This window comes from Notolepis coatsorum (assembly GCF_963971535.1).
Source record: "Notolepis coatsorum genome assembly, chromosome: 7".
NCBI classification, from domain to species: Eukaryota; Metazoa; Chordata; class Actinopteri; order Aulopiformes; family Paralepididae; genus Notolepis; species Notolepis coatsorum.
Genome location: NC_140171.1, coordinates 27,777,089 through 27,789,197, shown reverse-complemented (window position 1 = coordinate 27,789,197; position 12,109 = coordinate 27,777,089). Strand labels below are relative to the sequence as shown.

General features: G+C 40.9%; 3 protein-coding genes across 4 annotated transcripts in view; all 3 read right to left on the bottom strand.

Annotated features, from left to right (window-relative positions):
- cnga1a (cyclic nucleotide gated channel subunit alpha 1a) overlaps positions 1-12,109 on the bottom strand; it is a gene marked incomplete at both ends in the record, with an annotated part of 155,293 nt that overhangs the window by 33,780 nt on the left and 109,404 nt on the right. The window lies entirely within an intron of this gene.
- scpp5 (secretory calcium-binding phosphoprotein 5) lies at positions 327-3,493 on the bottom strand. The gene is made up of 11 exons (XM_084319170.1): positions 3,413-3,493; positions 3,207-3,288; positions 3,025-3,072; positions 2,768-2,833; positions 2,144-2,197; positions 1,954-2,022; positions 1,494-1,523; positions 1,347-1,364; positions 1,183-1,233; positions 981-1,085; positions 327-837 (listed from the first exon to the last, which is right to left on the bottom strand). Exons 2-11 carry the CDS (start codon positions 3,258-3,260, stop codon positions 811-813), a joined length of 522 nt encoding a protein of 173 aa, XP_084175296.1. The 5' UTR covers positions 3,261-3,288; positions 3,413-3,493; the 3' UTR covers positions 327-810.
- Positions 7,119-11,548, bottom strand: scpp7 (secretory calcium-binding phosphoprotein 7). 2 transcript variants are annotated; one of them, XM_084319171.1, is made up of 9 exons: positions 11,473-11,548; positions 10,957-11,017; positions 10,712-10,756; positions 9,903-9,950; positions 9,630-9,671; positions 9,081-9,140; positions 8,801-8,962; positions 7,758-7,799; positions 7,119-7,337 (listed from the first exon to the last, which is right to left on the bottom strand). In XM_084319171.1, the coding sequence occupies exons 2-8, from the start codon at positions 11,008-11,010 to the stop codon at positions 7,761-7,763; spliced, it is 450 nt and encodes a 149-aa protein (XP_084175297.1). In that variant the 5' UTR covers positions 11,011-11,017; positions 11,473-11,548; the 3' UTR covers positions 7,119-7,337; positions 7,758-7,760. The 2 variants fall into 2 exon arrangements, with proteins under 2 accessions (XP_084175297.1, XP_084175298.1); XM_084319172.1 differs by having other exon boundaries at positions 8,867-8,962; positions 11,473-11,539.

Sequence of the window (12,109 nt, the reverse complement as noted above, 5' to 3'; positions counted from 1 at the left end):
CTGAGTTAAAGAGGAAGCCACTGTGTAAACAACTATCATCGGCGTATAAATGAAACCGTGCTGGGATTATCCCATTTCCTAGTTCATTTATAAATATGGAGAATAAGACAGGGGCCAAAATAGAACCTTGTGGAACACCTTTGTTTACAGTAAGAGCAGCTGAGGTATAATCTTCTACTGAAACACACTGAGTTCTTTCACATAGATCGTTTTTAAACCAGCTCAAAGCCACATTGCTTATTGAGTCAAATATGAATGTAACCAAAGCCGTTGAACCAACACAGTGAACTTCCACTTTATAAAAACAGATCAAAATGACAAAAGAGTGCTTGAAAATGCTGATTTTAATTCACAAAAATTAGGACATTTAAGCAACACAATATTATGCATTCAAACATGAACAAATAGACAGATATGTCTGCTATGCCTAGTGTACAGTGTACGGTATACAGTGTTGTGTTTCTTCTATTGAGAAGTGCACAAAGGTGTCAAAAAGGTCTACGGTAGGACTACATATCTATCAAGAGGCCTATGCCAGCAAGCAGGGAAATCTTCAGGCTTCTTCAGACAGTTACGCTGCACAGATCTAGTCATAAACCGGTCTACTATACAGTATGTAACTGCGATAGTAAAATAAATATAAGGAGGTTTTTTTCCCCTGATCTTTGTCTATGATCTTTGAATCACACGTCCTGCAAAAAATAAATAAGAAAAACTGAATTTTGCAAATCCTTTAACATGATGTATTTCATTGCAGTTGCCCAAATGTCAGCCTCAAGTGACTAGCCTTGCCAGGAATCCTCTTCTTACTTATGGCTTTACTAGGGATGGGACGACCTGTAGAACAAAATAGAAACATCATCAGTGACCACACAGTCTTCAGTTTGCATACATTAGTTAGAGTTAACCAGTAGCATTACAGTGTGGTTGTACATGTCATTGTTATGAGTCAAGGGACAGGATGCAACTTAAACTACTACCTGTGCGGGCTGTGCAGGCTGTGCAGGCTGTGCGGGCTGGTCCTGCTGGGCTGTTTGCTGAGGATTTTGGGATTGAGGAAGCATCATGGTGTCATAGCTGGGAATCTGAAGAGAACAAAACAGAAAGACAGTTGGGACACAGTGCGGGAGTTTCCTTTGAACCATTTGAAAAGGCGTTGAAATGGTCATTTGTGTTTATTACATTGGGCATTTGCTGGGGCCCGGCCTGAGGGTAGTCGAAGGAGGGGAACATCTGGGGGAACACAACAGGGAAGCAAGTGAATAAAACATTTTTCAGCCCTGAAATATTGATCAATGATATGATGATTTAGAAAGCAGCTGTTTTATGTTTGGAACCTGTGTCACCTGAGGGATGTTTGGCATCTGAAACAAACCAAAAACAAACAAAAATAACAATGAGTGAAAAAAATCTCAGTCATCATATGGAAAAGGACTAATAAAAAGATAGTTGGATCATGGGTTATTTTGCATGGCATAGGTTGAAACTCGTACCTTCTGCTGGCTGAAGTCATAGGGGTAGTACTAGAAAAGGAGAACAGAAATGTCAATCAGAAACAGTTGGTGTGTGCAGAAGCGGCGAACTATATGATGTAGGCTATGTCTGTATGCAAGGACTTGTACTTGCATACAGTGTATAGTCAACGATATAACCCTTTGCAACTGTATAATTTGGTCCATGTGTGAAGCCAGTATGACAGTCATGATTCCACAGGTGCTAGATAATGCTTATCCTTCTCCCCTCAGCAGTAATTGAAGAGATCGGGCCTTTCAGTTAAAATGATACCTGTAATTTTATGGAGAGAGAGAGAGAGAGAGAGAGAGAGAGAGAGAGAGAGAGAGAGAGAGAGAGAGAGAGAGAGAGAGAGAGAGAGAGAGAGAGAGAGAGAGAGAGAGAGAGAGAGAGAGAGAGAGAGAGAGAGAAGAGAGAGAGGGAGAGAAATTCCCCACTCACAATTTCCACACTCTTTCTTCCTGGTGCCTTAGGTATGGAATACTTGATGAATGCTTGAGAGGGGAAGGACTGCAGAGAGAGAGAGAGATGAAAGAAAGGGGAAAATTAGGCATAATGAAACGTGAGGAATTAGGAGAGGTATTTTGTATTTCCATTTCGTCATGGTTGTTCTGTATGTCAGCGTGCATACCGCTCCAGGCATGGGCAGATTAGTGCCACCACCGGGGAACATCTGTGGAAAGATCTGTGTGGAGAAGAAATACAAATAAAAAGAGAGATATAGCTATGCATAAAGGTATGTGTGAACATTTCAGTTTTACCATGGTGCCGGCTATTGTGTAATTATATGTACCATGGTACTGCCATGGTACACGTTGTGTATCTTCATGGTGCCACTTTGGTTCATAGATAATACCATGTTATAATCCAATTTAACCCTCTCACTACCACACTACAGACGGTTACAGACGGTTAACCATCTGTAGTGTGGTAGTGAAAGGTTAACCTTCTGTAGTGTGGCAGTGAAAGTGTTAACCCTTTGTAGTGTGGTAGTGAAAGGGTTATTGACCTTCTGTAGTGTGGCAGTGAAAGTGTTAACCATTTGTAGTGTGGTAGTGAAAGGGTTAAACCATGACCGACGGTAATAGCATTTATTGGTCACCACCATCCTCGTAGCATTGTATCGAAATAGTGTGAACTGTGGCCATATTGAGCTGTGGCCATATTGGTAGGCATGACACGTCATGAGAATAGTATGAATACCGTGGATGATAGCGTACAATCATATGAAGAGGAGAAGGGTTTATTGACATACTATTTCCATGCTGATGGGGGCCATTCCAGCCTGTGCCAGGGGGCCTCCGCGGAAGGGGTCAGTCATCTGGAGAGAAATAAGTCCATGAAGTATACAAAACACACACAGTGAATTCAAGGCAAGTTCTCTTTGTCACCTCTATAGGCTTGTCTGAGGTTGAACTACGTTCTCTCTCACTGGGAAACAGTTTAGCACGTGTAGGAATGGGAATGGCTGTAGACAAACATGGTTGAACATCTGACATTACGCCTGCTCACCTGACTGGGTCTCATGTTGCCATAGTGAGGTAGGTAATGGAAGAAGGGCTACACACAGAGTGAGAAATATTCAAACAGATTGTCAGACACGGTTAAGTAAATGTTTGGTAAAATGTTGGCTTCCTGCGAGACAGTTTCCCACAAGACATACAGTAGTGTCAGTGTCTATTTCTCAAACTTACTGGTGCGGCAGACACAGTGCCGGCCAAGCAGAGGCACAGGATGGCGAATTTCATTTTCAAAGAGTTGTATGTACTGTAGGACCTATGGACAGAACAGCACAACCCAACCACAACAACATTTACTCAATGCAATGGAAATCCCACAAAACCGGGTGCATAGCTCCCATCAGACATATTCACTTTTTTTGAGGTCCTGAATATCTCACCTTCTCTGACACAAGGAGCAAGAATGGAGTTAAGGAAGATGATCTAGGTGAGATAGATGACTGTCTGGTCCTTCATATTTTCTCCAGAGATATTGTGGTATTTTATAGGGCGCCAGTTCATTTCACACAGCCAATGAGGGCAAACGTGAGTGACGTCACCCAATGAGAGGGTATGAGTGTCTAGTCTTGAGCTTTAGTAAATGACCGGTGGTGGTATTCACTGTCTATGTAATAGCAGATTACCCATGCAGTTGATTATACTGTTGAGATGGTGCCCACCCCAGTGCCACCTCATTCCTCCTTCCCTGGGGTTAGTTAGCAATGCTTAGTTCATGGACATTCACCATTGGTGAACTACAGTGAGTATTTTCACATATTCTCAAGGAATATTCTGCTTATCCTCTTTGTAACTTTGTAAAACAAATGTTTTGTATTTGCCTGCACGGTAACCCATCCTATACCCACACTCAACCTCACTACTACTACTACTACTACTACTACTACTACTACTACTATTACAATAGCAAAGCTGACCAGTGCAATGCATGCCGATGTAACCCACCTGGCTTGGATACATGAGAAACCAAATTGACATCCCCCCCCCCCCCCCCCCCCCCCCCCCATCAGCCCTGGCCACAGGAGATATATCGGCGTTACTTCAGCAGTGGTGGAAGAAGTACACTAAGTGAAAGTAGAAATACCCAGATAAAGAAAAAGTAAAGACATATTTGCTATTGAATGTACTTCTAAAGTAAAAGAATAGATTCTACATGACATTTGTGTATCCCAGTGCTTGGGAGCGTTCAAACCTCGATCCATTGACCTCTATAGGTTAAAGTGGTACGTGGTCCAGTTATGCTGCTCTGATTACATCCTCTTGAAGTTGACAGGCTTCAAATGTGAAAATATATAATACTTATATATTATCCTTATTAAATACAAAATCTTTTTCTTCAAAGTAACTGATGGGTTCTGATAAATGTAGTGGAGTAGAAAGTACAATATTCCCTTTGAAATGTAGTGGAGTAAAAGTAGAAAGTACTCACATAAAGTACAAGTAGCTCAAAATTTTACTTAAGTGCAGTACTTTAGTAAAACTATTTAGTTACTTTCCACCACTGGGCTTCAGGCAAGGCTATTCTGCAGTGACATGTACAGTATGGAGAGAGGAACAGTTCATGGGATGATGTCCCTAAAGCTTTTGATCAAATTAATATGGAATACAGTGGTTATAAAGGAAGATCCCGTAGATCCCGTTGATCTACGCTGGACTAGGGTAGTTCCTGCTATATTTAGGCACAACACTAAACGTTGACACCTTCTTCACAGTGCATGTTTTGTGAGGTTTGTTGTTGAGGCATTTCACCTCATAGTTATGTTGTGAGCAAAAGACAACAGGACCATATTCCGCCAGATGATGCCAGACGGCGTCACCCAGAGGAGAGCAGACCCTTAGTGAACTGCAGACACACAAGTGTTTCTTCAACTGTCCTCGACTTGGGCTTCTACTACAGTTGAAGATAGCTGAGGAAATAGCATCTGGAGTTCACTTTGCGGTCTGCTCTCCTCCGGGGTCACGTTGGCTGGGGCAGATGGGGCCAAGCTCAAGTTTCTTTAATAGTTGTCATACAGAAGTACAGAATACTTTTATACAAAATGCTTCTTACTGTTACGCTCCAGAGACTGTGCTAGACAAGATAAGTATCAAATAACATAGTATAGCATGTAAATTAGAAGTAGAAAATGAGGTCACAATGTTCGATGCAGAATAGACGTAACTGAGTTACCATATAAAATACAATATACTATGCAGTGTACTAATATACAATACTATATAGTGCAAAGCAGAAATGGGATGAGGTACAATTTAGGTACAATTTACAGTAAGGTGTACGAGTTGTAGTGCAAATCCTTTATCAATAAATATAAAGTGTGGGGAGTGGGTGCTACAGTGTGTTTGTTTAAAGTGAGTGTGTGCATGTGGATGTGTGTGCTATGTGCGTTTGATGGTTGTTGTGTAGTGTTCATTGTTCGTTGAGCAGCCTGATGGCCTGGGGATAGAAGCTTCTTCTGAGTCTTTCTGTGCTCGCCTTGAGACTCCGGTATCGCTTGCCTGACCGCAGCAGTTCAAAGAGGCAGTTGTTCGGGTGGCTGGAGTCCTTAATGATTCTCTTAGCCTTGCCCCTGCACCGCTTGTTGTAAATGTTCTGGAGGGTGGGGAGCCCCCCTCCAATTGTGCGTTCGGCTGAACGTGTCACTCTTGTAGCTTTTGAGACAAGTGCTTTTTACAGTGGCCCCATTAACTTTACATTAGCTTTGTAGCCAATGAAGGAACGGGTAGGTATCAGGTATGAAGCACAGTACGGATTGGGCTGAGAAAGGTCTCTACCCTTCGACGACATAATTGATTAGTAGGAAATAGGGCTAGGGGTCCAGAATTCTGAAAATGCAGATACCTTGTTGGTCTGCACTTGTGTGTTTAGCATGTCACATTACAGTAAAGCTTATGACATGCAGATTATAAAGGTGGAAGAAGTTCAGGCTGCCGAGGACTATGATGGTCCAGTTTTACACCGCCATCATCCAGTCCATCCTCACCCTCTCCATCATCACCTGGTTCCCTACAGCCACGGTCAGGGACAAGGCCAAGCTGCAGCGGGTGATACGATCAGTGGAGAGGGTGATCGGCTGCCCCCTTCCCTCCCTCAAGTCCCTACATTCCACTAGGGCCTTGAGGAGGGCGAGGAAGATCATGGCTGACCCCGCCCACCCGGGTCACGGCCTCTTCATCATGCTCCCCCACGGAAGGCGGCTACGGCTGCACAAGACATTATAATCCCGCCATAGACTCAGCTTCTTCCCCTCAGCAGCTCGCCTGGTAAATGAGTCAAGTGTCCCCCTGCTCCCCCCCCCTCTATGGCGAGCTTCTAGGGCTGGACCTCTGGACTTGAACTGTGCTGCACTGTATCCATGTCCCCAACCACAACTTTATTGTTGTCTCACTGTTCTGTCCTGTTTTACACTTACTTATTTATTATATATATATATGTTTATTCCTATCTGTGAAAAAAAATCATGCACTGTAATGTTGAATCACGTTCCATTTGTACCTGTACAATATGGTGAATAAAGTAATCTGAATCTGAATCTGAATCTGAATCTGAATCTGAATCTGAATCTGAAGTAGACAACTCCTTTACTTAAAAGTAGAAATACCCTCATAGAATAAGGTTCTGTTTTTAATATTTTTTTATTTTAAGTGACCCATTCAAAGTTATACTTAAGTAGGAATGATGTACACATTCTATTTAACATTTTTGTATTTCAGTGCCCCGTCCTCTGTGTGTATCTTTAAGGTTATGTTAAAGTGGTTGGTGTTCCAGTTCTGCTGGCTTTGAAACCTTCCTCTTGAAGTCTGCAGGCTCTAAACTTGAAAGAGCATCATTTCCATCCATGGCACGCAAGCAACACCTGAGGGCTGCACAGTTCAGATATACAGTCATTTGTGGAATAATAAGTGCATTATATTGTATAATGGAGTGAAAGGATAAAGGTCTCTAAGTTAGAGAATTCAAATAGGGTATAGATACCTCAAAATGGCACTTGAGTGCAGTATTGAGTAAAGAAAAGTAAGAGTATTTATAGATTAGTACCGTATTTAAATAGTATCCAATCTCAGTTAATAATAAGAGTGAAACACAGTAAATAAAGTGGAAGATGTTTATTACCAATAAGCTCATTGATAACAAACTGGATGGGTCAATAGCTACTACAACATCATAAACAAGGGATCAGCATAGCACCATTTTACTTGCAAAACAAGAATCGGCATTAGAATGCATTGCTCTGGGAGACTAAAAGCAGCGTTGATGGGACATCATCCAACAAAAGGGGCCGGTGTCGATCTTCAGGGTGTGGTCGTCATCTGAATTGGCATGGAAGAACAAAACGATCACTGTATTATTACCATATTTTAAGTTTTTACATTGCTACTGTATGATCCATGCTGTTCTTACGATAACAAAATGTTCAATAAATGTGTTCAGATGAATACGATTATTCAACCAGCTGAATAACTATGTGGCGGTGTTGATATTCGTTTTGAAATGATCATATAATATCGAACATTATTATGAATTACGTTTTGAATCATTGTGAATGACTTAGTGGTTTGGTTTGTGTGTGTGTGTGTGTGTGTGTGTGTGTGTGTGTGTGTGTGTGTGTGTGTGTGTGTGTGTGTGTGTGTGTGTGTGTGTGTGTGTGTGTGTGTGTGTGTGTGTGTGTGTGTGTGTGTGTGTGTGCGTGCGCGCGTGTGTGTGCGTGTAGATCTGACTGCATGACTCACTTTTTAATCATCCTCCTCATCTTCCTCACTCTTTTTGGAAGCCTGAAATGACACAGGTTTCCAGCGAGACAATAAGCAGTGAGGACAGCCTCTGGTGTTTCAGGTGGTAATAATGACTTATCCTGACTTCAGCTCAAATGCAGTACGTGGCCAAGAGACCAGGATCTCATTGTTTCTTTCTAACATTATAATACGATCACATTCCCTCTCATCCATCTCAATCATTTGCTAGTAGTTTTCAAACAATATGAATGCACACATTATGGTAAACGCTAAACACTCTCCGCCTATCAACAGTAAACACCAGGATCTATTGATTTATGACGGGAACACTGACAGAACCAAATGCAAATCAACAGTGGTGGAAGAAGTACACAGTTCCTTTACTTAAGTAAAAGTAGAAATACCCAGATAAATGAGTATTCTGGTCAAAGTAAAAGTCATCCATTCAAATTCTACACTGTAAGAAAAAAAGCTGCAAGAAAACGGTAAATGTCTGGCATCAATGGTTTTCCAAATACTTACTGTCAAATGACAGTAAAATCAAATACATTTACAGATTACAACCTTTATTTAATGGTTCATATTTTGATAAAAGGTAATTTACTGTATTTTTATGGTATTTACACTTAAAGTAGAAAAAGAAAGGTAATCTGTAAAATAATACAGTGAATTTCCTGTGATATTAAATTTGTTTACAGTGTACTTAAAAGTAAGCATTACTTTACGTGACGTGTGTGTATTCCAGTGCTCGGGAGCAATACAACCTTGATCCATTGACCTCTACAGGTTATGTTAAAGTGGTATGTGGTCCAGTTATGCTGCTCTGATCACTTCCTCTTGAAGTTGACAGGCTTCAAATGTTAAAGTATATAATCTTCATACATTTTTACCATGTTTTCTACGCAAAATCTTTTTCTTCAAAGTAACTAGTAACTGATGGGTTTCCGATAAAAGAAGTGGAGTAAAAAGCACAATATTTCCTTTGAAATGTAGTCGATTAAAAGTACAGTAGAAATGTCCCTAAAATGTAAAATACTCACGTCAAGTAATTTTAAGTAGCTCGAAATTGTACTTTTCCACCACGGCAGATCAAAGTTCAGTCTTACTTTGGCAGCTTTGGCGGGGGCAGCAGTGGCAGGGGCAGCGGTCACTGGGGCAACGGTGGTGGGGGGTACGGGTGGCTCGAAACCGAAGGGGTAGTACTGCAGGAGGAGGAGATGCAGGCCAGTGAGTTCATATTATGTGATTAATAAGCAGTGTCCTCATGATTACCATGGAAGTTGTGACTTCTGTGAGACAAACAGAGAGGTTGTCACTCACCACATCAACGCTACCGATGCCCACTGGCTTGGGGATCTCATGCTTGACGAAACCACGGGGCTTTTGATGAAGACACACACGCACACACACACAAGCAAGCACACACATATGATACACACACATACATACACGCACGCACGCACACACACACAAAAACGCAAGCATGCACACAACACACACACACACACACACACACACACACAAGCATGGGCACACACAAACAAGCAGCACACACACACACAAGCAAGCATGCACACACACACTCACACACACACACACACACACACACACACACACACACACACACACACACACACACACACACACACACACACACACACACACACACACACACACACACACACACACACACACACACACACACACACACACACAGGTTATCTATAATCTATACACTGCTATTCATGCGTTTCAGGTATAACAATGTGTAAACTGTATTCTGTGAGTGCAGCCCACCGTGGACAAAAGCTTTTCTTAAGCTGCATTATTTAGGTATTATCATAATACTGTAGTCTTATTACAACTCACATGTCCTGCAATAGGCACTCCCAGAGCATCAACTGGGAGAATCTGCAAAAATAGAAGGCATTCAACATTACAGTCCTATAGAAACAAGCAGTCTGCCTTTTCAGATTTCCATAAACAGTGTACTATTTAATTGACCCGTCTCAAAGCCTGGCCCCTTTTCTTGATCCTTTACCTGTGTGGAAAGCAACAGTTGTGATTGGAGGATCGAGAAAAGTGGGCAGGGTTCGAGATAGGTCAATAAACTGTTTAATGTTAAGAGTTCAAAGCTCTTACCACGTCCAGTTTCCTTGGATTGACCCCGACAGGAGCGACCGCAATTGCCTGTAGAGATAAAGGACAGTGTCACTCCGTGTTTACGGGCCATACCGTATACCGTAAGGATAGGAACCAGTCCACTCTATGGACTGATTCTATGACTCTATGTAACAACACATCATCTCTACACTCATTGCACACACATCCACACACTCACTTTTAAACAAACACTCACCTTAACACTCACTTTAGACACTTGCATTTGCACCTTACCTTAAAGTTTTGTACCTCATTTTCTGCATTGTACCTCACTGTTTACTCATTTTTACTCACTGTACTTAGATCGCACCCAGGTTGTACTTTAGATTGTATATTGTATTGTATATTGTATATATATTGTATATTCCTCTTTACTTACTTTTTTACTTACTTTTTTTTTTTTACTGTATGAAGCAGTGAGGATCTAGAAAAGCACTATATGAATCCCATTTATTATTATTATTATTATTATTATTATTATTATTATTATTATTATTATTATTATTATTATTATTATTATTATTATTATTATTATTATTATTATTATTATTATTATTATTATTATTATTATTATTATTATTATCATTATCATTATTATTACAGGTACAATAGCAACAGTGGTGAGTGGCCTGACAGAGGGCCTAATGTTAGGCTTAGACATTTAGTCATTTAGTTGAGAAAGGTGGAGGTTGAGGGATATTGTGAGAATCATGATGTTTGACGTTTCATCTCTTGCTGTAGCACCGTGTTGCATGTGAGTTATGACCTCCTGGCTGTGCGTCTCTCACCTGAGGTGGTGCATAATAGAAGTCAAACTCCATGTACATCTGCTGCTACAATTAGACAACAAAAAGAAACACAATGAAACATGTCAATGTCAGAAAGTTTGTGAAATTACAATAATTAATTGTAAATAGCACTCAATAATTCTATACATTCCAGTAGCTGTGATACATCCAAAGTTTGATTTCTGTCTAGAAAGAAAAGGAGACCTCGTCAACACAAGATACTGTATGTATGAGACGTTACTTACCTGGACGCAGAGAGCAGTCCCAAGGACGCATGCGGCCAGCAAGAAGAATTTCATTTTGAAGCTGTCAAACAAAATTGCAAGATTTCTTTAGATATAGCTAGAATATGCCCGGCATCCCTATTATCAATGTTTAACACAGCATTTATAATAAAACACAAGATACTTGTGCCCTAATGATAAGGATAAGAGCTCAATGAAGAAACCCAATCCCATTGCCAAAAGAAAGTCTAACATGCCTATAAATAATTACACTATGGAACAGTATTACATGGCACATAATGGCCCAGTTCATCGCCAAGTTCAACTGATCCATGACACTTCGATGTGAGCTCCAGGTATTGACAATGTGATGCTAATGTACATACCCTACCACATGGCCCCTAATGGCCACCACTAACCATACTGTAGATACAGTAGGTAGGCAGCGAGAGCCACCATATCACCTCAATTAAAACAAAAAGTGTCCCACAAGGTTTTCTCTAAAGAACATTAAGATGTTAGGTTCTCATACCTTACCTTTTTAGCACCACACGAGAGAGTTTGCTTCAGGAGGAGTGTAATGGCTCCAGAGACCTGCTCTATCTGCTCTATATATTTGCCTCCTAAGGGTATTAAACCCTTGACAGGTATTGGTAATCAGCCAAGCTTTTTCTCGTATCACGTATAGCTGCCACATGCTTTGGCAGCTATAGCATACCTACGTAAGAAGATCTCCAAACACTGTCTTGTCTTGTCTCGTCTTGTCAAAGTTTGGCTTTCAATATACATTCATAACAGTCGGTTCCCCTGTGTTTGTGTCAGGGGTCTTCTTATAACACGTGAAGTTCCAGTGATATAACCCATACAGAAAAGGGACACATTTTGTCTGCCTATAGAAAACGTATAGGAAACATAGTGTCAGATCTCATTACATTATTCCATGTATGTTTGTTATGATACCAGTATTATGTGTTTGATTACTGGCTGCCCAGCTATATAATGACTGGTTCTCTGTATGTGGATTTAGTGCCATATGTTTCCCTTGCAGGTTTTTGGTAAACCATATAGAAATCGTGTGAGTTTTGTATACATATTTTCCATACGGGAAGGATGGGTGCTGCAGTATAGTATGGAGATGATGTGAGCTAAGGAGAAATTACTATTACACAACCTG

What these genes read in the sequence shown, in the direction of transcription:
- scpp5 (XM_084319170.1), bottom strand. Translation starts at nt 3,260, where the DNA reads ATGAAATTCGCCATCCTGTGCCTCTGCTTGGCCGGCACTGTGTCTGCC. An exon ending in GCACTGTGTCTGCCGCACCA is followed by an intron (nt 3,073 to 3,206) that starts GTAAGTTTGAGA and finishes CTCTGTGTGTAG; the next exon opens with CCCTTCTTCCATTACCTACC. An exon ending in GAAGAAAGAGTGTGGAAATT is followed by an intron (nt 1,524 to 1,953) that starts GTGAGTGGGGAA and finishes CTCCTTTTCTAG; the next exon opens with TACTACCCCTATGACTTCAG.
- scpp7 (XM_084319171.1), bottom strand. Translation starts at nt 11,010, where the DNA reads ATGAAATTCTTCTTGCTGGCCGCATGCGTCCTTGGGACTGCTCTCTGC. An exon ending in GAGTGCCTATTGCAGGACAT is followed by an intron (nt 9,141 to 9,629) that starts GTGAGTTGTAAT and finishes CTTCATCAAAAG; the next exon opens with CCCCGTGGTTTCGTCAAGCA. An exon ending in GCATCGGTAGCGTTGATGTG is followed by an intron (nt 8,963 to 9,080) that starts GTGAGTGACAAC and finishes CTCCTCCTGCAG; the next exon opens with TACTACCCCTTCGGTTTCGA.